The 25682-nt window shown below is 47.2% G+C and overlaps 1 protein-coding gene across 1 annotated transcript in view; it reads right to left on the bottom strand.

The window, feature by feature from the left end:
* The window catches only part of CNIH3 (cornichon family AMPA receptor auxiliary protein 3), a 121019-nt gene extending 107228 nt beyond the window's left edge, over window positions 1-13791 (bottom strand). Inside the window, exon 1 of the mRNA XM_079939507.1 lies at window positions 13674-13791. Coding sequence (XP_079795633.1) covers window positions 13674-13754 — 81 coding nt within the window. The 5' untranslated portion in view covers window positions 13755-13791. The remainder of the gene's footprint in view (window positions 1-13673) is intronic.
* Between the last annotated feature and the right edge of the window lie 11891 nt (window positions 13792-25682).

The raw sequence follows: 25682 nt of genomic DNA, 5'->3' as shown, positions 1-25682 counted from the left end.
AAGAGCCATGGACCGTCGGGGAGATCCCCGGTCCAGTGCCCCCCCGCTTCCTAACGCTGCCTGCATGTCCCAATCACCTGGGAGCTTTCTAAAAATACAGAGTCCCGGCCCCTACCCTTCTGAGAAATAACATCTCGGGGTGACACTAGCCCGGCCACCTCCTTTCACAGAGCAGGAGGGTGAGGCCCAGAGCAGTGGAATGTGGCTGGTGAAGTCAGGAAAGGCAAACGGGAGGACAGTTCTAGAGCCCAGATTCAGAACGTCAGGCCTGACGTGACACAGGGAAGAAGGGTCCACAACAGGCGAAGAGAATCCACCTGACCGTTGGGACGAGCACCCTGGCGGGCAGAGTGCAGAGGCGGGCCGTGGAGCCTCGCAGAGGTTCCACAAAAGGCGGACCCTGTCCAGTCTGGAGGCAGGGGCTGGGCTGAAGCCCCATCACCATCCTGTGTCCCTCCAGCATCTCCCTGTGGCTTTCAACTCTTCGCCTGCATCCTCTGCAGACACCACCCGCCGTCTCCCAGGCGGTTCAGCATCACCCAGAGTGACCGTAAAGCTCATGGAGCGGGGCCGACGCTCGCGGGTCCCGGGTCCAAGGCGCAGGTTAGCCCTGCCTCGTCCACCAGCAGGTTGGCACCTTCTCCCCAGACATGGCTGCGAAGCATTCTTCCCATCTCACTCCAAAGTGGGGTTTCTATCTTGGAGTCACTATACTAAACCGGAAATGCCACTTGCTTTGTATGTCTTTCTTATTCATCCATTGGCAAAGCATTGAAATCACAAGCGCATCTGACTGTCCTCTGCAAGGCAAGGGTCGCACGTGCTGCTGGCAGGGAGGAGAGCACCTGGGAGGGATTGGGAGTCGGGGTGCAGAGGGCAGGTGTTCACTGGCCAAAGGGATCAACTGAAAATCTAGTGGTGGAGGACACATCACCATAGCGCTGTCCACACCCACCTGAGAGGGCAGTGGTTACACAGCCACAGTGTGAGCAACAAGCCAGCCGTCGCCTAGCTTATGACCTTGTGTCCTTTAAGGCTGAGTCAGAGGACAGACGCCATGACAAAAGGGAGGAACGGTGTGACTCCACTGACCGTTTACAAAGACCTTCTCAAGGCAAGGGGCTGGGGCAGGGGGCCAGTGCGAAACCTGACCCTGAAGATGTGTGACCAAAACATCTTGCACAAAAGCTGCAGGAAAGAAGGTGACCCCCAAGTCAGGACACCAGGAAGAACAAAAGACCCACTTGTTTGAGGATTAAAGACACTGCAACCCAAAGAGAGGTGAACTGACATGTCTCGTGGTTTGGGGACGGGCACCGGGTGCTGCACACGTCCTGAATCAGGACCCTGAATCTGGACTACCCACGTGTCCGGGCCTCGCAAATGGAAACCTCTGTCCACGAGGGGAGAAGGCACCTCTCAAAGATAAAGCACTGTAAATAAACGAAAATTTGAAACAACCCTCAACGCACATCTTCCTCAGAGCTATGCAATAAGTTAAATATGGGGACTGCCGAAATATTACACGTCCCTCTTTTCTTAATTCAACCAACATTGTTCTCTTTAGCTCCATCTAGAAAACAACCAAATGTCACAAAATCCGATAGTGAGTTGTCGGGGAAGTATGAAGATTTAGTCTGCATAGCTGTGACGGTCAAGGAGATACATTTTTATTCTTTATTTCAGTAGCTGTAAAACACGACAAGTTGCCTGATGAAACCCCTCTGGACTGGAGGAAGCAACTGGCAGGGGAATTTGGAAACCTAGAGGTTTGCACTGGGCTCGGCCATGACCTCGCCTCTCTGGGTTCAAGTACCTCATTCCAGACGTGAAGACAGACCAGACGATCTTAGGTCGCCTTACGTGTCGGGATTCCAGGACTATACGATTATATGACTCTGTCCTCTGTCAGCAATGTAAGTCAATAAAAAGAAAACAAATCAGCAAACCGTAAAGCTAGCCCATCCAACTCGGCCTCATTTCCAGAAGAAGTAGAGTGCAGGGTGCCGTGGGCCAATGCACAGCCAACCCACGCTCCCTAACAGCTGACTGAGCCTGGACCCCAGACGCTTTACTAGCTTGGGCTTTCATTTGTTTTATCGATTTTTTTTCTTGAAAAAGATATTCCGCTTGGTGGTTTGTTTTTTTTTTTGCGGTATGCGGGCCTCTCACTGTTGTGGCCTCTCCCGTTGCGGAGCACAGGCTCCGGACGCGCAGGTTCAGCGGCCATGGCTCACGGGCGCAGCCGCTCCACGGCATGTGGGATCTTCCCAGACCGGGGCACGAACCTGCGTCCCCTGCGTCGGCAGGCGGACTCTCAGCCACTGCGCCACCAGGGAAGCCCTCCACTTGGTGTTTTGATATAAGGAAGTAAAAACTGGAAAACTGAGGGACTACATGTACTAAGAAGCAGCTCCAGCAACCAGTTCTCGGTGTGGTGCTGCCGGCGTTCTCTCTCCAAGGTCAATGTCTCAGGCCCAGCACTTCGATTGCCTCCCTGTGGCTCAGTGGGACTGACCTCTTGAAAACACCATGCTGGTCCTAGAGTCATTTCTCCCTTAGCTTTAAGAATCCTGCCACACCAAACTTCATTTTGGTTCCTTCATGACAACCCTGGAATGACGGAGGAGCTAATTTTAACAGAGGTGCCGGCACACGGCATAGCTCTGAGCCATAACATCACCTCTCCCCTCGGGAGACAACTGATGCTGCCTCAGTTGTCAAAGTAAGCAAAATAACTTACTCTGTACAGTGGTGGAAGTTGCCAACTTTGCTAATTATAAGAGAGTGACTCCTGGTAGGAATGCAGAGGGGTCATATTAAGTGGTTCAGACAGGGCTTGGGAGGGAGTCCCCTGCCCCGGGCTCTGTATGAAGCAGAGAATGGAAATTGAGCAGATCTGCTCAGCACAGTCTAGATGAGGGGCAGTGGGGGACTTTCTCAGAAAGAGGAGGGAATTTGAGGGTACGGGTTTGCTTTTCCAAGAGGAAAAGGAAGAGCTGGGTTTCACTTTACCACGTGCGCTCTAGAATTTGGGGGTAAATAGCCTGGAGGACACCAAACTGGCAAGACACCATTTTTTCTTATTCTTGATTCACACAACTGCTGTTCCACCTTCTAGGCTAGCATGCACTTTGCTAAATTCCTGCAAAGCTGTCATCCAGTGGCCTCTGTGAAAGCTGCAGGCTCCCTCACCTCGCCTCCGTGGAATGTTTTAAGGATGAGAAGACGGAGACTTTACAAAGGGCAGTGGGCAGTCGTCACTCAAGTGGGGGAGGCACACTCAGGACCGGGAGTCCAGTAAGTCCATCCTCCTGGCCAGAGCACAGCTGTTCCTCATCAAGCTGAGAATGAAGATAAATAAGATCTTTTCCGGCAACTCCCTTGGGAAAACACATCACAGGGCCTGTGGTAACAAGTTAACCTTCGCTTTAGAGAAAATTTTGCTTTCTCCGATTACAGGGGAGGTGACAGTTAAACTAAAGGGCTCAAGCAGTGAACATCTGTCATTTTTTTGGTCAGTCAACACCCATGCCCCCTTCCTACACCGGTCTGATTTCCTCCGGAGAATTACCTCTCTCCCTTTGAGCACAGTCCTGGTGGGAGGGTAAACCCAGGGGCCTGTCTTTCCACCGGGGAGGCCTGGAGATCCCTGTCTTACTTCTACCCACCACTCGGTACAACCCACAGGGGGCACTGACCCAGGCTCAGCCCGTAAGACTCTCCATCCTTAGAAGGAGAATCAGGGACAGAAGACAGAGCGGGCAGCAATCAAAATCAAGGTTATCTTGTTGCTGCAAGTCTTGTTTCCCAGGCTTTCCATCCTTCTAGGAGCACTCCAATTCTATTTCCATAATTCCTTCTTTGATTAAGGTGGCCTGCACTGATTTCTAAGAACCTTAATCAGTACATTGCCTACACAGAAATCTGACACCGAATGGCCAGGGAGGCCATTGGAAAAGAAAAGCTATGACAAGAGAAAAGGAAGAGAAATACAAGATGCACGTAGCAAGCACTGGATGAGATGCCTATAGCAGGCAATGCAAGGACCACAGAATTCTGGAGCTGGACAGGAGCTTAGGGAGCACTTGGCTCAGCATCTTCATTTTACACACACGAAAACAAAAGACCCGGGGAGACGCAGGGACTTGTCTAAAGCCCAGGGCAGCTTGCTGAGAGCTGCTGCAGCAGCAGCTCATCGGCCTCATTAGCTGTCAGCCCCTTTCTAGGGCAGGCCTTTTGGTTCTAAAACTGCCAACCAATGAGAGAAAAGGATGTCAAGCCCAAACACATTTTTCTCCAGTCATTTTTCTCCAGTCAGCACATATGCTTGGTTGGTCTCAGCTCAATTTCCTCATCACTCTCCAGAACCTCCAAGCAGAATCATCGCGGGATAAGTCACAGTCCGGTAATGACGAAGTGGCTTTACGCTCTCAGCATCTGGTCCCTGCCCCTAACTCCAGACAGTGACTCCACGCGCTCTAAGAGGCCGGCTTTCCCCACGCACGGCCCCTCACACACTCCAGTTCAGTGACTGTTAGTAATCACCTCCCCCTCCATCCTCCAAAGTGGCCAACGTAAGCTTGATGCCACCGCAATTCAGAACGCCTCTCGAGAATCTCCAAGCCCCCCGCGACGGCCCGCTTAGGATACAGGACAATGAGAATAAACGTTCTATGAAGATTTCAGGCAGGCCCATGGATTCACTGGGCCTGTACCATCTCCCAGTGAACGGAGAAAGGAAGATGGGAAGCAGCATCTGTATATCTGTTCAACGTAAAATTTAGAGACCGTTGGCGCAAATTTGTTCTCTTTGGCCCTGGTCTGCCTACAGCTGCTGTGAAGCCTCCACAGCTGGCAGTATGCCTGGGTGGACACAGACCGGACACGTAGCTCCACCTCCACACACACACGACCAGACTGGACCCCTCTCCCCTGACACACCCGAGGGTGGGTTACCTCAGGCCGACAGACAAGAGCAGTGCCATGTGGTCCAAACCCATCTTCCCCGCACTGGAGTCCCCCATATCTCAGCCTGACACCTCCCAATTTCCATTTCTTCATTTTTGCATTCAGGGGGACTAGAATCTTTTGGCTATTTCCATACCCACAGCCCTTGAATGCAGTTGTTGCTAATTCCTTTCTCAATAAGGTTCACAGAACACATTTAAATATTTTTTTATCCAAGATACAAATGTCTCTATTATATAGGGGACCATCTGGGCTGCTATCGCTAGCTGGCTATGTTGCTATCAACTCTTTTTTTAGGGTTCATGAATCAGTTGCCAATAAGGAAAAAAAAAAAAAGTCAGCTCCAAGACTCTGCTCTCCTCCCCTGCACTTTTCCTCAGCAGGCGAGCTTTATGCCATCATCAAAATGGACCATGTGAACACAAAAACAGAAAAGATACCTAAAACTAATGTTCTGGGAATATCAGCCCACAGTTCTAGATGCCTTGGGGGAGGGAGGTGGTGTCAGCTAACTTCCCAGCGCTCAGGCCCTCCAGCTGGGCTAAGTAATATTGTGTGGCCTCCGGCAGAGCTAAGATATATCCAGAGGAAAAGGAAGAAAAGGAAGCAGTAGAAAAAGGGGAAAAGGAAGGAAGGAAAGAGAGCCGTCAAGGCCTGGGATCCCTAATGCCAGGGACTCACCAACAACCACAGATGCCAGCCAGCCCGGAGCACCTGCCGGGCAGCCCGGGAGCGGAGCTCTGGGTGCAGGCCGCTGGCCAGGGAAGGAAACAATACAAATGGGAAGCCAAAACCGGAAGAGAACGCGAATGGGAAAGCTAAGGAACGGAGAGAGGGGGATGAACCTTGGATTCACAGTGGCCTGGCCTGTAGTTTCTTCCTCGCTAGAAAGGAAAGGCATCCAGAGAAAAGTAATCAGTGTGTCATTCAGCTGGAAACATGTCCTGAGTACAGACCTACGGTTTTTACAGACACTGCAGAGGACAAGGGGCCATGGCTCCATCTGGCCAGACGGCATCACAGAAATACGACCTCAGCTCACCAGTAGTCCCAGGTGTTGGTTGTACTCAAGGGCAGACTATGCAGACACAGGTGGGGGCCCTTGGCCCCGAACCTCTGCGTGGTGAGAAGCAGACACTGGGTTGGGTACGAATGCATAGTTAATTGCTCCCACTAAGCCATTCAACCCCAACCGTGTGGACTGCAAATGGACACACAGGGATGCCCCACCTCCTACACCCACCCTGACCCCAGAGAGACAGAGAAAAGCTAATTCCATCCTCCCCAAATTTATGGCGAGGAAAGTGTGGGATTTGCATTGCTGGGGAGTATTTTTCGTTGTGGTGTTAATTGTGTGCACGTGTGTGTGAATGACATTTCTACAAATCTGGTTTGTCTTTTAAAACCACTTTTGTGACCCAAGGCAGATTAAAGAGACTAGGAAATGAAGCCATCCTCCAAACTGTCTCCCTGTGAGCTGAAACCTGCTTCACTTCCAAGCCCCAGCAGTCCCCAGCTTATTAGGAGCAGAAATGAACTTGAGTCTTTTTTTTTTTTCTTTTTTTTTCAGTACGCAGGCCTCTTACTGTTGTGGCCTCTCCCGCTGGGGAGCACAGGCTCCGGATGCGCAGGCCCAGTGGCCATGGCTCACGGGCCCAGCCGCTCCGCGGCATGTGGGATCTTCCCGGACCGGGGCACGAACCCGTGTCCCCTGCATCGGCAGGCGGACTCTCAACCACTGCGCCACCAGGGAAGCCCGAACTTGAGTCTTTGACTCCTCTGCGGCCCAGGTAAGGTTGCCTGGTCCGCCTCCCTGGCAGCCACCAAATGAAGTGCTAGGCCTTTGGGCCTCCCATTGATTCAAGAGCTGAAATGCAATGGTTTAAATGAACAACAACAACGAATTTTTGCACAAGATCCCTTCGTTCTCAATGTCAGGTGCATTTCGCAGTTCTCACATACCCAAAACATTCTCAGGCCTAAAATCTTGGAAAACACTGCTAGCTCTTTCTGATGAAATCCCTTGGAAGAAATGACTGTGGTCAAGGGATGATGGCAAACCGCAAGATTTGTCTCCGGTAAAATCTGTTTAAGGAGCATTTATAACTTCTGACAGCTAGGACCCAATGCTAAGACTTGAAGAAAGATTCCGTAACTATTTTATTCACCTAAAAGACCTGAGGATTCCAGAGTGATATAGCCAAACAGACCAGATATTTAAGCAAGCAAATAAACATGGGATGTTTGGGACCCTACTGTTGGTCCATCCTAGAGGAACACAGAGAGAAGCAACGCACAGGGGCCAGAGGGTCAACAAAGGGCAGAGCTGGTGCAGCAAAGACCAGGGACCAAGAGAGTTCCTGCTTGTAAAATCAGAGGAGCCACTAAAAATTAAACACAGAGTTACGATTTGATCCTGCATTTCCACTTGTGGGTCTATACACCAAAAAAATGAAAAACAGGGTATCACAGAGATATTTGCACACCCATGTTCACAGCGGCACTATTCACAAAAACAGCCAAAAGGTGGAACCAACAGATGAATGGATAAACAAAATGTGGTACATACACACAACAGAATATTTTCAGCCTTAAAAAATATGAAATGCTGTCACATGCTACAACATGGATGAACAATCAGGACGTTATGCTAAGTAAAGTAAGCCAGACATAAAGGACAAATACTGTATAAATCCACTTATATAAGGTACATAGAGTAGTCAAGTTCCTAAAGACGGAAGGTAGAAAGGTGATTGCCAGGGGCTGAGGGGAAGGGGGAATGAGGAGTTATTGTTTAATGGATATGGAGTTTTAGTTTGGGATGATGAGAAAGTTCTGGAGAGGGATGGTAGCGATGGCTGCACGACCATGTGAATATACTTAATGCCACCGACCCGTACGCTTAAAACTGAGTTAAAATGGTCAAATTTATGTTATGTCTACTTTACCCAATTAAAAAAACAATTTTTTTCTAATCAATTTGAAAAACTAGAGGAGCCAGAGACAGCCCAAAGTAGAAACTGCGGGGCTAGGTGAAATCACTTTCTCTCTCAGGTAACCAGGGCAACACAGAGAAGGTTGAGCAAAAGGTAGCAACAGGATAGAACTAGAGAAAACAGACTGCTTGACCAGGCAGGCTGAGTCTCAACCTGGGCTAGAGTAATTAACTGACGGAGACTGGACAGGAACACCCAGTCCAATTCAACACACGCTGAATTAGCGTCTGCACAACCTCTGTCTCTCCAGGCCTGTATGTAACTGAGGCCCTTACAAACCCTTTGGCTAGAGCAATGGACTTGTTCATTTAGGACAATGGCCTCGGAGTCAGGTGGTGATGAAGGTTCTGTTCTCAGCACCCCGTCACAGACAGGAGTGCCGAGGCCTGTGGTGGCGGCCAGCCCCGGAGGGCGAAGCCGTTGTCTCTGACAGTGGCACCCGGCCCTGACCCTGGCCGCTGCATCCCGGAGGCTGTACTGCGCTGACTCTCCCTTCCGAGTCGAGTCTCGGAGCAGATGGTAGGAGCAGCTGCCAGTGCACCCAGCACCCACAGCACCCAGCCGGACAGCCACCCAGCCGGGCCAGTTCCCAGGCACTGCTCCCACAGCCAGCCACCACAGCCCAGAGCCACAGGCTCCCTCGTCTCTTTGAAGGGGGAGTTCTGAGTTCCCAAGCCAAACGAGGCTACCAAAGATGGGACGTTCACTCCTCCTTTCACGGCCAGCCACGCGCTCCCCACGTGGTCACTGTGTCCTCCTAAGTTCTGCAAATGCATAACGTGGACATAAGGGCCCTGCCCTCCATCTGCTTCTCCTGCACGTCGACAGCCCAGGCACACACATGTGAAAGTGTGTCCTCATGCAAGGTCATATGTGCACAAGAGCAAGAGAGCCATGTGAGCTGTCTCGGGAGTCTGTGGGAGGCTGGAGTGAGCAGAGTTGACGATGGTGAGATGTGAGCGAGACAGTGAAAAAACTGTGCAGAATTTAGATCCAAGAGGGTAGAAGTCTTTCCTTTTGCAAAGAGGAATAAAATGCACATTTCCAGGAGGCAATAGAATCTACCTATGGAGTTGGGGCTGTGAGACGGCAAGAGTGGGAGACTGGCGGCAGGGGTAGGTAGACACCGCTCCGTGACAGGCCCCCCCAACACCAAACTGATGTGGACATTGTCCCATAAGATATCCTGAGATCCCACCCTTAGTCTGCAGTCCCTGTGCCCTGTAGCAGGGAGTGTCCCAACCAAGTCGTTTAATGCCTCCGACGCTTCGCACAGAAATGTTGGTGGCTCTGTGAGAGTCCAAAAGCTTAATCTTGGTTTAGCTATCTCTTTTAGTGTTTTATATTTTGGCTGTATTTTAGCATATGTAAGAATGTCTCCTGTTTGCCTCTCTTTCTATGCCAAATTAAGAATATCGCCAGCCTCATCATTAAGTTGTATGAGGATTTACCGAGCCCCTTCTACATGGCAGGCACGGTTCCAGCCTCCGGAGAAACCATGGTGAGCAGAAAGGGTCCCTGCTCTCGTGGCGCATCCTCCTGTGCTAGCTATGAGGCAGTGGAGAACCAGGTGGAGGCACCAGAGAGGAGGGGAATCGGGGAGGCAGGAGGTGCAAACATCACATGTCAAAGTGAGATACCGGCGGGGGTGGGGGGCATGGGGATGCCTCGGACAGAACACAAAGTGGAGACCAGATAAGACATGGCTAAGAGCTCAGCATCATATGAATAGGCCAAAGGAGGGTCCTCAAGGGACAGGCTATCGTCAACCCCAGGCATCCTATCATTTATGTAAACCCATTTTTTGTTTCCAGATGGATGATCTGAGAAACTGAGAGGTTTACTCAGTTCCCTATGACTGAATCTCTGACAGGCTAGAACTGGCTGAAAGGATCAACCATAAAGACATTTCACCTAGCGAAACTGTCCCTCAGTACGTACTCCTTGTTATCATCGGTCAGGGGCCCATTAAAACTCTCCAGTAGCAAATGCTGCCGGGAATCCAATGAAATATTATTGGGAATTAATTTTATTTGTATGTTGTCAAAACTCAGTTTTAAAAAGTGACTCTAGATATTAAAAAAAAATTTTTTTAACCTGAAATAACTGGTATGAATCTTTGATCTTTCCAAAGAATGGTTTCATCTGTCTTTATATAAAAGAGACAGTCTGCAAACAGGCTCAACCAAGCTGGAGCTGAGAGGGCTCTTACTAATAAACACTGTTCATTTTATATTGGCTGGAAGCAGACATCACTTCACATCTGAAACCCTTTAGAACACTTTTTTTTTCTTCTAAACATCCAGTATGCAATGTTTTAAGATACACGTATACACCATATTTGGAAAAAGAGACACCCAAATCTCTTCTGGATGATAAGATTAGTAGTGATTTTGTTCCTTTATTATGTCCCTGTACTTTCAAAATTTGGGGCAATGAACCTGTAGAATTTTATAAGCAGAAAAATAATTTTTTTAAAAACGAAATAGAATTTCTTCTTTTTAAAAAGGATACATAGTATGTTTGGTGTCATCTTCTTCTTGTTTCAACTCCAATCAGAAATTCCAACTCCAAATATTTCATTTATACAGAGAAAGGTAATCCTTTGGATAGAAACATTATTCACTATTATCAAAGTTAAACAATCCAAAGGCAGTGACTACGGTTAAAAAAAAGGACACGGGCCTAAGAGTCTCAGACTCAGCTAAAATCTCAGATCTAATACATCCCAGCTGTGCAACCTTGGGCAAGTTTCATAACCTCTCTGATACAGTTTCTTCATCTGTAAAATGTCAGTTGTGAGGATGAAAAGGCTGCCTGGGCAGTAAGGGGCCATGTGCCTGATGGTATGAAAAGCCACACACACACACAAGAAAAAACCAAAACCCTCGGTTTTATTCTGCATCTTCCAAATGTGACAAATGTACTCAAAGACAGTGGCTCATATAAAATAAATTGGTAATTTGAAATCTTCTCATTTGAAAACAAATGCAGATAAATTTTCAAAGTAAAAACCAAGACTGGAAAGAAATGTTGTGCTACAGCCAGCCACATCCATCCTTGTGTCCAGACCTCCAGTGGGAAGAAGAGGCAGGTAAACAGTTGGAGGTACATCTGAGGGGTCCTCTGTAAATGCCTAAGACTGGCCTACTACAGACACTCAATAAATAGTAACTACTCTTACTATCCCTAAGTAGGTGTGTACCATTAAATAAGAAAAAGTGCTAACCTCTTATCTTACAACCCAGACATGGCAGTGGGGTGGGTCTTTTAACTGCTATATACTGTTAAGTGCCCAATTCACTATTTGGGATGTCAATATAGAGTAAGCAATCAATATGGTTCATCAGATCGAGAAATATACAAGGAGTATAAGCTGAAAAGAAAGCAAACACAGAGTCTAACACAGACCAACATAAATTTTGGTTGAAATAATTACTCGCCTATAACCAACACCCACACACACAATGCGTACACAGATTGTGTCGATGTGTCTCAGATTTCCCCTTTCAATGTTCAGCAACGAAAGCAACGCAGTAGGGCTTTGGGATGTTTGATTTGGACAGAGGGAGAAGGAAAAGACTAGGAAAGGTAAAGGGGCTGAGACTTGAGTTGTTACCGCAATTTGAATTCAAAGAGCACAAATTCTTTTCATCATTAGAAACTGGAATCTTGCCAGGTCAGGGATGAGGTCAGGACCTGACCCAGACCTGGAATCTGACTGCATTCAGCTACGCCTCGACAAGGGGGTGAGTGTTGGAAACCTGAAGAGTAGAGGCCAACATGGGATCACAGCAATGCCTGATTTTGAGTCAAATGTCTGTTAGTCAACCAGGTGCACAAACCACCTATTTAATCAACCTGCTCTTGAATTATTTATTGTCTTCCCGATTGAGAGTAAATTATTCTTTCTGGTTACCTGCTTGGCTTCAAGGGCTAATTCAGAGAACTCCAAGCCTGACAGTTTGATGGAGGTCTCTGGTACCTGCCACTCTCTGGCCAAGGCAAAAACATAAAGAAACAGCAAATAAAGTATTTCTGAAGAAGAGAGGTAGTTAGCCTTCTACATTGCAAACGCCTCGCCAAATCCAAAGAAGCACAGAAAGCTCCTTTCAAACACATTAGTAGAGGTCCACTGCACTGTTTGGGCATGATCTGTTCTGTACCCCTTGTTCATTCTAAGTTAGGTAAAGGTTTGTTTTCCCTTAACAACTGTCAACAACTTCAAGGCTCAGTTCTCCACTGCAGATTAGACCCAGCCTTCTCGTGCAGAGGAAGAGATGGTGCAAAATCCCATCACTTCTCACTTGCAGCATTTTTGATCAGTCCCGAAATTCCCAGGTCTGAATTCCTTCTCTCTCACCCCCAGATTCCTAAGGCAACTGATTCACAGACTTACACCATCTTAGACATCAGGGGAGGCTTGGAGATCATCCAGGTCAACTTTCTCACTTTTGAGATGTCTTCCCTAAGCGTCTTCCCTAAGGTGACATAATTAGAAGTCTTCCTCCTCCCGGGGTTCCCCTCCTCCCTGCCAGAGAGCCTTGTCCAGGAATTCATCTTGGGATCCTTCCCTGCCGCCTGACTTGCTGGGCAGGAAGATGCACTGAGGTGCTTCTCCTTCTAAAACGTGTGACCTTAACCATTCTTCCCACCAAATTTCTGAGGGTGAAGCCAGGGAGCTTAAACAACCTCAGAGGACCAAGTTCTGGGAGTTCAACTGACTTGGCCAATGTTGTGCTGTCTTTATGAGAGAACCAGCATTCCTCACTCCTCTCTCCCTCTCTTCAGAAGCACTCTGTCCACTATTCCCACACCACCCCTGCAGAACCAGGACTCACCACGACTGCCCTCAACCTGGTGTAGCCCCAGGAAGGGCAGCACGCAAGTTTGTGCCCGCTGGAGATGCTGTGCACCTGGCCAAGCGGAGATGTGCTACCTGCAAAGTCTTTCGGGACTTGGTTGTCTCGGTCCCCAGGAAGGCAAAGGAGGAAACTCGCCCTCCTCCACCTCTCTCTACGTGACCACCCTGCACAGCCTCATTCACGCCCGTCTTTCCCCAGTCTCCCTTGCCTTCTCCTCGCTTTTCTCTCGTCCTCACCGCCCGCTGCCTTCCTTGCCGAATCCCATCACCTGGTTCCCGTCCACTCCGCTCCCCGGGCCCGGCCTCTCCCTACTTCCTCTTACAAGGCGCTCCCGTCGTGTTTCCACTTTGTCTCCAATTATGTCTAAATGCAACCCACCACAGATGCTGACATTTTAAATGTTTAGTTGTTATAGTTACTTGACTAATTGCCGGGCCGACGGTGGCGCTTCTCCTTCGCCTCCCGCGGGCAGCAGAGGAGGAGGCCGGGGAGGTAAGGGGGTAGATGGGGCTGTAGACGCTAGTCCCCGGGGTCTGGGACACAAGGCCAGGCCCTGGCAAGGGTGCTCTGCCCCGGAAACCGGCGGTCCCTCCGCCTACAGCCAGTAGCCAGGGCACCGAAGGCGCGCCCGGCCTCAGGATTGCCGCGAACCGTCTCCCGCCCTGGGACAACGGAGTGGCAGAGAGTCTAACCTCGGGCGCGCCGCAGCCGGCCTCCCAACCGTCCACACTCGCAATGTGGATAAAGTGAGGTGGCATCTTCGGGAACCTGAGGAAGGAGGTGGCCAGGGGCGCGTTTGGGGGCGAAAGCAAAGAGTTAGAAGCCGCTGCCGGTTACTCACGTGCCAGATGGCGAAAAAGATGAGCGCAGCGCACAGCACCAGCGACAGCATGTAGCAGAAAGCAGCGAAAGTGAAGGCCATGGCCGGCCGGGGGCCGCCCGCACTCCAACCCCACCACACACAAAGCAGCGCCTAGGAAGCCGTTGTCCCCCTCAAGGACCGCACTCCCTCAAAAGGGGGGCAAAAAAGGTACGCCAAGCGGAAAGCGCCTTGAGGGTCCGCGAACGGGGCCAGGATTCCCGCAGGCTCTGGCGACCCGGGAGTCCTGCTTGTTTGCGAAAATAAGTGCGTCGGGCGTCGTTGGCGGGAACTGTCCCCAAATCGAGGAAGAAACCAAATCAGTAGAGAAGTCCTGCAGATTAGCGTCAACCGGCGAGCTTCTCGAGACAACACGGCGAGGGCTGCGAGGACTCCACGGAGGACCGCGTGAACAGCTCCCGTGGCCCCGGAATTCCCAGGGAAGAGCCCCCTGCCTTCCGCGCCTAAGCCACACAGGAGAGCCGACAGCGCCGCTCGGGACTCTCCCGCGCCAGCCAGGAGCCAACGGAGAGCGTCCAGCGAGGTGCCCGGGCAGACCCCGAGCTGCTCCCAAGTCCCTGGAGAACAGGTCTTCAGGTAGCCGGGAAGAGCCAGGTCCCGTTGGTCCTGCGCCCCGGACGCGGATTCCACGGCTGCCCTGCGCTCTTGGGCGCGCCCGGCCCCGGCCCCTGCTGCGGCCCCCGGCCCACCGGCCTCGGTAATACAAGTTCCCCGGAAATGAGGGGTTGGACCGGGCCGGGCACGGGCTCCAGCCCAGCGGGCCTGCTCCCGCCCGGGCAGCTGGAGTGGATCTCAGGCCAAGAGCTGCTCGCCGCGGAAGCTCGCTCCACCTGCTGCTGCCGCCGCCTGTGCCACTGCGAGAAGTGAAGACGCGCAGCCGGGGATCCCCTCCCTCTCGGCTCCGGCTCCGCCGAGCACGCCCTCCCCGGCGGGCGGAGACTGAGGCGGCCGGGGCTGGGGAAAGGTGGGCGGCCAAGCGCAGGCAGGATCCCGGTCGCCGCCGCCGCTGCGGTTGCGCCAGCCAGCCTCTCCGAGGAAACTTGAAGCCAGCGGCGTAGGCGGGGCAGGACGGCCGCGCCGAGGTGGGGCTGGGTGGGGAGGAGCAGGGACTCTTTAAACACGTGCGTCTGGAGGAGGCGGGAAGCTGCGGAAGGGTATGTGTGTACCTCGTACGTAAAGGCTGCAGGAGCCGCTCCGTATCTCGCCACTTGCTCGGGAGTGGGAAATGTGGCGCCGAGGGAGTTGGAAGCGTGTTGGTTGGGCACACAGGACAAGCTCTTGGAACCCAGGGTTGTTCGGGTGGGTTTTCCCGAGCTGTGGATTTAATACTCCGGGCTGCGTTTGCAGCGCATCCCTGAAAAATTCTGCATGAGCGTCTTTCACTCGCCGCCTCCACCCTCCCCCGCCGTCTGACCTTGGGAATGAGGAAACTAGACTTTGAGGACTATTGTGGGCCGGAAAGGCAGCAGCAGTGACTCTGTGTGTATTGGTGTTGGTCTAAAGTGTCAAGAGCATGTGCTTTTGCAGTCAGACTCCGTTCTAAGAGCAACTTTCTAAACCTCTTTAAATCTCGGTTTCCTTATCTGCATAAGGGTCAACATGTAATTGCCTCTAGGTCTACATTGCACCGCCAAGCGCAAAATGAAAGTGTGGGGCTTCTTGTTTAAATGTATTGATACATATATATTAAGAATTTCAAGATAGCAACCGGCAGAGTTTTAAACCAGGGGTGAGGCCCTTCTGAGTACAGGACTTCCCCTGCCCCACGCCCCGCAACTGTAGAGGTTGCATACCTGTGATTTCAGCCCTGCTCTGTGTTATATTTGTTGCCACTTTATCTTTCACCAAAGTATGTCTCCAAGTATAAAGTTTCATTAAGGAAAATTTGCAAATACAGAGATGGGAAAAGATGAAGCAAACGCTATAATTTACCACCCTCAGACACCACTAACACAAAAGTGGTTGGTATATTTCTTTCTAGCTCTATTTTTGCTTTTTACTTGATATCAATTATTTCTTTTAATTGTTGTAATTATACTGCATAAATTTTTGTAACACCAAAACGATACGATAATCTCAAAGGGAAATTTGACCATTCAATATTTGGAGTCCCTTTAAGGCTGATCTGTTGTCCTTTGTTTCTGCTGGTTCTTGCTTCCGGAGTCCTAGCACCTCATCTGTCTAGTAATTTTTTATTGTATGTCAAACATTGTTTTTAAAAGTTCTTGTGGAAATTTGAGGTCTGAGATGATGTTATCTTCCTCCAAAGAAAATTTCCTACTTCATTTACCAAGTGTCTAGGGGAAATGAACACTCTAGAATTACCTCAATCCAATTTCAGGGATTGAGATTTGTGGGCTGCCCATTGACTGTGGTCTGTGTAAGGGCTGGTTTTTTTATGGTTCACTCTTATTCACATGCAACAGTCCTTTTGGATCCCAAGCCAAAGCGAGTGGGTTTTCAAGTCCCAAGTCTTGGCGGTCCTTGGACTCTGACTTTTGCTCCAACCCTGCAAAGCACTAAAAGCAGCCTCTCAGCCACCTGTTCTAGATTAGCAAATGCCTCTAGGGCAAAACTGACCCCAAGTGCTGGGCTGATGTTTCTAGATTCCCAACCACTCTCAGAACTTGACTCCAGTAATTTCTTACTTCCTTGTTGAGTCTTTGGTGCTTTTAAGAAGATGTTTCTATATTTCATCCAGCTTTTAAAATTGTGTTCAGTCGGAGGATTGGTCTGAATGATCTAGCCCAGCATTACCAGCAGCAGAAGTCTCTACGTCAGAAGAAATTTTCATTATCCTACCACTCTGACTTTCAAGTCTCCATCCATATCACAGCCTCTATTTTTCTTGCCCTTTCCCCAGCCATGCTTTATTTAGTTTTATTGGTTATAGAATGGTATCTCAGTAAAGGTGACTGCAGTGGTAGAATTTCAGAAAATAAGAACCCCAGGCCGTTACTATTTATTCAACAAATGTTGTTTAGTACCCATATGTTGTGGGCATCGTTAGGGATTCACAAGGTTCCCAGTCTAACTGCTGAGGTAATTAATAACTCTTTCACAAGGCAGTGTCTTAAAAAAAAAAAAAAAAAGTGGCTATGACACAGTGTAGGAAGACAAGGAATAAAGTGATTAGAAATAGATGTTGAGTGACCAACTAAAGTGTTCTGCACCCAATTCCAACGTGGAGGATTTTTCCACATCACCACGCAACCCTCAGAAACCAGCTGGTGACCTACAATTCAACTCAATTCTGACACTGTCTACCTGGAGATAGTATCAGATTCTACAAGTTAAGGGCTCAGTCTCATAAGCCAGTCCTCCAATTCAGATGCCAATCACAAGACCAGGTTGTTACCTGTGCTTCTGCTGGCTGGCTGTTGATTTGGAGGTTCCAAGGACTCCTTCCTTGGGTTTGATTAATTTGCTAGAATAGTTCACAGTACTTAGCAATCTAGTTTACATGGTAGATTACCAGTTTATTACAAAGGATATTAAAGGATACGAATGAACAGCCAGATCAAGAGATACACAGGACAAAATCTGAAAGGGTCCTGAACACAGGAACATCTGTCCCCATGGAGTTTGAGGTGCACCACCCACAGTGATGGGTTCTGGCTCAGCAACATGGAAGCTCTCCAAATCTCGTCCTCTTAGACTGTTGTGGAGGCTTCATTACACAAGCATGATGGATTAAATCATTGGTAACAGAGTCAACCTCCATCCCCTCTCCCCTTCCCAGAAATCAGGGAGTGGGACTAAAAGTTCCAACCCTCTATTCATGGTTGATTCCCTGCACAACTAGCCCCCATCCTTATGTGCTTTCCAGGAGTCACACCATTAACATAAACCCAGTTGTGGTGGAAAAAGGGGCTTGTTATGAATAACGAGACACCGTTTCACCTTTCTGGCTCTGAAGTGATTTCAGGAACTGAGGACAAGAGACCAAATATTATCACAAAAGATGCTCCCACTGCTCTTATCACTCAGGACATTTCAGGGGTTTTGGGAGCAGTGAGCTAAGATGGTGGACATTTGAATGACCAAATATATTGATATATTTCTTATAAATCATAATATGCTGCCAACCTACATTGTTTCAGCTACTGTAGACATTGAAAAGCCAATTCCTTGATTTTTTTTCCTAGCCACTGTGCAGGTAGGAGTGGCCATGTGACACAGCTTGAACCTGTGAGATATATATTTCTTTTTACCTGGAATGCAAACCTGATGCCTGGAGGCACACCAGCCATCTTGTGATCATGAGAAGGAAATCAACACATTAAGAATGGAGAAGCCAAAAAGACAGAGGGAGGAAATACCATTGACATCATAACTGGGCCACCCCACCAGCCCTGAACTTCCTATTCCCTCACTGGTATAACTGCAGTGATTGTGATACTCTTGAAAGATTTCTGTTCCAGTTGGTAAGTATTACAGTTGCTGCAGCAAACAGGAAAATTAATAAATAATTAAAAATTCTAAATTAAACTCATTCATTTGGGCCAGTTGTCATAGGATGTCACAAGGATCATTGATAAACGGGCCTCTCGGATGCTTATTTATCACAGAGCACACCATGCTATTGACATCCTGGTTTATCACTATATTGAAATCACGTGGTTGCCACTGATTCTAAATAGTTGTTACTTTACTTGTATTTGTGCACTGTAATGCTTGTGTAAGTGGTAAATGTAGTGTTTTAATTCTTATAAACTTAAGAATTTATAAATAAAATATTAAAAACAAACCCACAGAATCAAGAGAAAACCAACATGGATACATTTATTAGTGTTCCATTTAAATATTATACAACTCAATCTTCTGAGCCTGAAAAGAACAAGCAGTATGAATATTGAAGTATAGCCTAGAATACTTACTGTGTGGAAATCCAAACGACCTGAACATTTTTACACTGTGCAAGAATCAGTGCAAATGCACACAATACTTTTTATTTCTTTAATGTAAAATAATTAGATTATTTTAACAAAAATATAAGTGTCTCATCAGTGCTAGGGATATAAGTATGGGATGCAAATGGTGCTCTGAGTTGACTGTTAAAAGATTTAGATATTCATCAGAGTGGCAATCACATTTTGCCAAAGCTCATGGTTCAATCAAAGAAAATTGTAATTATCACTGAGAAAAACAATCAAAAGATCAGTTTCACACAATAATGTATTTGAAAGAACAAAATCTTCTAAGTTTAACAAAATGTTGATTAAATGATTAAAAATATTAAGAAAGTACCTTTTAAAAGGTTAACTAACACTAGCCAGCATGTGCTTAAACACAGTCAAGCATTTCCAAACATGAAATATTCAACAGCCATTTTAAAAAGGATAGTACCTATATAAGAATACATTACATTCTAGATTTATGTTCCCACTTGTTGGAAAACATATATCTACTGAAATGAGAAAACAACTTATTTTAAAAGTTATAAATCAAAAGAGTAAAATATTCACTTTCTATGAACCTTCAACTGTTTCATATAAAAGCATATTAAAAATTTATTTTAAAATGAGAAATCTAAAATTTTGTTGATCTTGTGGAGTTGGAAGGAATAATACTTGAAATAATGACCAAACTTTATTGTCAATGTTTAAGAAAAATGGTGTCAATGAGATATATTTTCATGGAAACTTTTTGTTCAGACGGTGCTAGTGCCTGTATGTTAGGGAGAAAGTCTGGTATTTCAGCCAAAATTTTAGAAATGTTTTTAAATGTTTTTAATTTGGCACTAAGTCACTGTATTCAATTACCCCTGGATGATGCAATGAAAGACGTAAAGTCAATAATTCACCGTAAATTTTTTTTCTTGAAGCTTTGTATTTATTATTGTATTAGTCTGCTCCAGCTGCCATAACAAAATATCACAGACTGGGTGGCTTAAACAACAGAAATTTATTTTCTCACAGTTCTGGAAGCTAGAGGTTCAAGATCAAAGTACCAGAAAGTTTAGTTTCTGGTGAGAGCTCTCTCTCTGGCTTGCAGGCGATCGCCCTCTCACCATGTGTTTACATGACCTTTCTTCTGTGCACACACGGATGGGGAGGGAGAGTAAGAGGGAAAGGAATCTGTGTCTCTTCCTCTTCTTATAAGGACACCACTCCTTTCGGGTTAAGGACCCACCATTATGACCTCACTTAATTTTCATTACCTCCTTATAGTCCCGACCTCCAAGCATTGGGGGTTACGGCTTCAACATATGAATTAGTGGGGGACACAGTTCAGTCCACAACAATACCATACATCAAACAAACAAAGAGAATTAAATAATATCTCTGATGATCTGGGAACTGAGGCTAAAACTGAAAGAATTTTTGATATCAATGAACAGTTTGTAATGCTGTAATGCAAAAAGAATTTAGAAAAAATTTTTATTGAAGTATAGTTGACATACAATATGATATTATTTTCAGATGTACAACACGCTGATTCAACAATTGTATACACTGTGAATTGATCACCGTGATGTCTAGTAACCGTCTGTCACCAAAGTTATTTTGATATTATTGACTACATTCCCTGTGCTATATATATATATCACCCTGACTTGTTATTTTATATCTTTTTTTTTTTTTTTTTTTTGCGGTACGCGGGCCTCTCACCGCTGCGGCCTCTCCCGTTGCGGAGCACAGGCTCCAGACGCGCAGGCCCAACGGCCATGGCTCACAGGCCCAGCCGCTCCGCGGCACGCGGGACCCTCCCGGACCGGGGCACGAACCCGCCCCCCGCATCGGCAGGCGGACTCCCAACCACTGCGCCACCAGGGAAGCCCCTGACTTGTTATTTTATAACTGGAAGTTTGTATCACTTAATCCAGTAAGTGTTCAAGAAATGGATGTGTACGGATGGATGGATGGATGCAGTTATCGGTCTGAGTGGTATGGTAGTTGACTTAAACTAGTCTGCCCCACTGATGATGAGCAACCTGCAGATGGACCATATCTACCCCTTACTTATTTACCTAAGAGCACTTACTACTCTGCAGGCCCAATAAACATGGCACAGTCCGTGCCTGTAAGGAACTCAGAATCTAACAGAGATGCACAGAGCCATCTGTGATAAGAACCTCAACAGAGGAGTGCAAATACTTGTAGAGGCTCCTAGGACAAGGCTTTGGACGTAGAATGTGTTCAAAGGGAGTATTTTTCACTGAATTGAATCAGATGACAAACTAGTCGGGAAGCTTCGAGCTTAAATTTCCACTTGCAAGCTGTGTGACTTTAGTCAAATTACTTACTTCATCTCTCCACGCCCTGCAGATGTGTTTCAGTTCTGACATGAACACCAGGTATAAGCCAGCTTGGCCTGTGCAGACAGGACCCAGCCTTTCACAGAAGCCACATTTTCACAAAAGAATGGTGGGGAGAGGGACAGAGGGGGACCAGGGAGGGACTTGAACCCCAAAACTGACCATTTCAGAGGGTCCGGGGGTTAGGGAAGCAGAGGAGTGGGAGGCAGCTCCCTGCTTATGTTCTGAACTCGTCTAAGTGTCATCTTCCTGCCAATGCTGCCTTCTGTGGAAATTGTGATTTTGCTATTATTAGCAATGTTAAACAGGCACTGTAAACAGATGGCAAACAATGAGCCTTTGTTAGAAACACCCCATTTAGTTCTGGGCCCTGGCTCCTTCCACACCTGGATATATAACGTCTATTTTAACAATACCACTTAAGAGGCAGCTGTTGTGTCAGGCGAAATTGTCTTACATAGAAACTGTAGAGCTTTCAGGAAGAGGTTCATGGTACATGCTGGAGTCTGGCCCTTTATCCTCTGAAAGCACAGAAGTGGATGCCTTCACATACAGGGCAGGCGTTATTATTAACATGATAAGTCTGTGCTGCCGTTACTTTTTTTCTGTTTGCTAATTCAGAGAAGAGACTGGAGGGTCTGAGCATTTCTGTCAGTTGTGAAATATATTCCCATGCTTCCCACGTGCTGTGAGCAGGCATGCCATCCTTAATAACAATTTCAGGAGTCCTGCAGAAAATCTGAGGCTACTAAGTTTAGCCCCACAGCTTATGAGTCTGTAACTCACAAGATTAATGTTGAATCTAATTTTATGGAGTCTAAATATTACTGCCATGATTTCCTTTCCTTTCTTTAACGTGCTCTGAGAGTCCCATCTCTTCTCCTTGAGCTTTTCCACACCTCTGTGCTCTACCGGCATTTCTGTTTTTAAAAGCTGTGAGTCACCACAGACTTAGAGAACAAACTTATGGTTAGCAGGGGGAAAGGGTGGGGGGAAGGGATAGTTAGGGAGCTTGGGATTGACATGTACGCACTGCTATATTTTAAATGGATAGGGACTTCCCTGGTGGTGCCAGTGGTTAAGAGTCTGCCTGCCAACGCAGGGGACACAGGTTAGATCCCTGGTCTGGGAAGATCCCACATGCTGTGGAGCAGCTAAGCCCATATGCCAAAACTATGGAAGCCCACGTGCCGTAGAGCCCACGAGCCACAACTACTGAGCCCACGTGCTGCAACTACTGAAGCCCGCATGCCTAGAGCCTGTGCTCTGCAACAAGAGAAGCCACCACAGTGAGAAGAGCGCACACCGCAACAAAGAGTAGCCCCCACTCACTGCAACTAGAGAAACCCCACGTGCAGCAACGAAGACCCAATGAAGCCAAAAATTTTTTTAAATAAAAATAAAATAAAATTGATAACCAACAAGGACCTACTGTATAGCACAGGAAACTCTGCTCAATGTTATGTGGCAGCCTGGATGGGAGGGAAGTTTGGGGGAGAATGGATACACGTATATGTATGGCTGAGTCGCTTTGCTGTGCATCTGAAACTATCACAACATTGTTAATCAGCTATACTCCAATATTAAATAAAAAGTTTAAAAAACTAAAATAAAACACACACACACAAATAAATAAAATAAAATAATTTCATTGGGAACAAAAACACTGTGAGTCAATTATTCCATTTTCTCAGTTCTTGTAAAGATTATCTGAAATCATTATAAAGATCAGAGTGTCTGTATACATACATGCGCGCACACACACACACACGCATTTGGAATGAAGGAAGTTCTGTCACGTTTGGACAAAACAAGTCCTTGAAGCGTCACCTGCATGAGCACCAGATGTCACGATGACCCCACCATTTAACAACAGCAACCGTTTATGTGTTCTGCGAAAGTATGGATAAATAGTGGTTATTAAGAATCCTGGAAAGGGACCTTCAAGACGGTGGAGGAGTAAGATGTGGAGATCACCTTCCTCCCCACAAATACATCAAAAATACATCTACATGTGGAACAACTCCTACAGAACACTTACTGAATGCTAGCAGAAGACCTCAGACTTCCCAAAATGTAAGAAACTCCCCACATATCTGGGTAGGGCAAAAGAAAAAAGAAAAAACAGAGACAAAAGAATAGGGATGGGACCTGCACCTCAGGGAGAGAGTTGTGAAGAAGTAAAAGTTTCCACACACTAGGAAGCCCCTTCACTGGCGGAGACGTGGGGGGCGGGGGGCGGGGGGGAGCTTCAGCGCCACAGAGGAAAGCGTAGCAACAGGGGTGCAGAGGGCAAAGCGGAGAGGTTCCCACACAGCGGATCGGTGCCGACCAGCACTCACCAGCCCGAGAGGCTTGTCTGCTCACCTGCCGTGGTGGGCTGGGAGCTGAGGCTCAGGCTTCGGAGGTTAGATCCCAGGGAGAAGACTGGGGTTGGGTGCATGAACACAGCCTGAAGGGGGCTAGTGCACCACAGCTAGCTAGGAAGGAGCTCGGGGAGAGCTCTGGAACTGCCTAAGAGGCAAGAGACTGTTGTTTTGGGGTGCATGAGGAGAGGGGATTCAGAGCACCGCCTAAATGATCTCCAGAGATGGGTGCAAGCTGCGGCAGCACAGCTATCAGCGCAGACACGAGACACAAGCATGAAACGCTAAGGCTGCTGCTGCCGCCACAAAGAAGCCTGTGTGCAAGCACAGGTCACTATCCACACCCCCCCTCCCGGGAGTCTGTGCAGCCCGCCACTGCCGGGGTCCCATGATCCAGGAACAACTTCACTGGGAGAACACATGGTGCGCCTCAGGCTGTTGAAATGTCACACTGGCCTCTGCCGCTGCAGACTCGCCCGGCATCCGTACTCCTCCTGCCCCCCGCCTAAGTGAGCCACAGCCCCCTAATCAGCTGCTCCTATAACCCCATCTTGTCTGAGTAAAGAACAGACACCGTCAGGTGACCTACACACAGAGGCGGGGCCAAATCCAAAGCTGAACCCCAGGAGCTGTGCAAACCAAGAAGAGAAAGGGAAATCTCTCCCAGCAGCCTCAGGAGCAGCGGATTAAATCGCCACAGTCAACTTGATGTACCTGCATCTGTGGAATACATGAATAGACAACGAATCATCCCAAAATTGAGGCAATGGACTTTGGGAGCAACTATAGACTTGGGGTTTGCTTTCTGCATCTAATTTGTTTTTGGTTTTATGTTTATCTAGTTTAGTATTTAGAGCTTATTATCATTGGTAGATTTGTTTATTGATTTGGTTGCTCTCTTCCTTTTCTTTTAATATATATGTATTTTTTCCTTTTTCTCTTTTTGTGAGTGTCTCTGTGTATGCTTCTTTGTGTGACTTTGTCTGTATACCATTGCTTTTACCATTTGTCCTAGGGTTCTGTCTGTCCGTTTTATTGTTTTGTTTTCTTTTGTACAGTTTTTAGCACTTATTATCATTGATGGATTTGTTTTTTAGTTTGGTTGCTCTTCTCTTTGTTTTCTTTAAATTACATTTTTATTTTTAATAATATTTTTTATTTTAATAATTTTATTATTTTTTTCTTTCTGTCTTTCTTGTTTTTTCTCCCTTTTCTTCTGAGATGACTGACTGACAAAGTCTTGGTGCTCTGGCTGGGTGTGAGGCCTGAGTCTCTGAGGTGGGAGAGCTGAGTTCAGGACATTGGTCCACCAGAGACCTCCCAGCCCCATGTAATAACAAATGGCAAAAGCTCTCCCAGAGGTCTCCATCTCAACGCTAAGACCCAGCTCCATTCAACGACAAGCGAGCAACAGTGCTGGACACGTTATGCCAAACAACAAGCAAGACAGGAACTCAACTGCACCCATTAGCAGAGAGGCTGCGTAAAATCATAATAAGTTCACAGACACCACAAAACACGCCACCAGACGCGGTCCTGCCCACCAGAAACACAAGATCCAGCCTCATCCACCAGAACACAGGCAACAGTCTCCTCCACCAGGAGGCCTGCACAACCCACTGAACCAACCTTACCCACTGGGGACAGACACAAAAAACAACAGCAACGATGAACCTGCATACTGCAAAAAGGAGACCCCAAACACAGTAAGATAAGCAAAAAGAGAAGACAGAGAAATACACAGCAGATGAAGGAGAAGGTAAAAACCCACCAGACCAAACAAATGAAGAGGAAATAGGCAGTCTATCTGAAAAAGAATTCAGAATAATGATAGTAAAGATGATCCAAAATCTTGGAAATAGAATACAAGAAACATTCAACAAGGACCTAGAAGAACTAAACAGAAAACAAACAATGATGAACAACACAAGAAATGAAATTTAAAATTCTCTAGAAGGAATCAATAGCAGAATAACTGAGGCAGAAGAACAGACAAGTAACCTGGAAGATAAAATAGTGGAAGTAACTACTGCAGAGCAGAATAAAGAAAAAAGAATGAAAAGTACTGAGGATACTCTCAGAGACCTCTGGGGACATTAAATGCACCAACATTAGAATTATAGGGGTCCCAGAAGAAGAAAAGAAAAAAAAAAAGAGACTGAGGATGTATTTGAAGGGATTATAATTGAAAACTTCCCTAATATGGCAAAGGAAATAGTCAATCAAGTCCAGGAAGCACAGAGAATTCCATATAGGATAAATCTAAGGAGAAACACGCCAACACACATATTAATCAAACTATCAAAAATTAACTACAAAGGAAAAATATTAAAAGCAGCAAGG

The sequence above is a fragment of the Stenella coeruleoalba genome (assembly GCF_951394435.1).
Source record: "Stenella coeruleoalba genome assembly, chromosome: 1".
NCBI lineage: Eukaryota > Metazoa > Chordata > Mammalia > Artiodactyla > Delphinidae > Stenella > Stenella coeruleoalba.
This window is presented reverse-complemented; position numbering and strand designations above follow the sequence as displayed.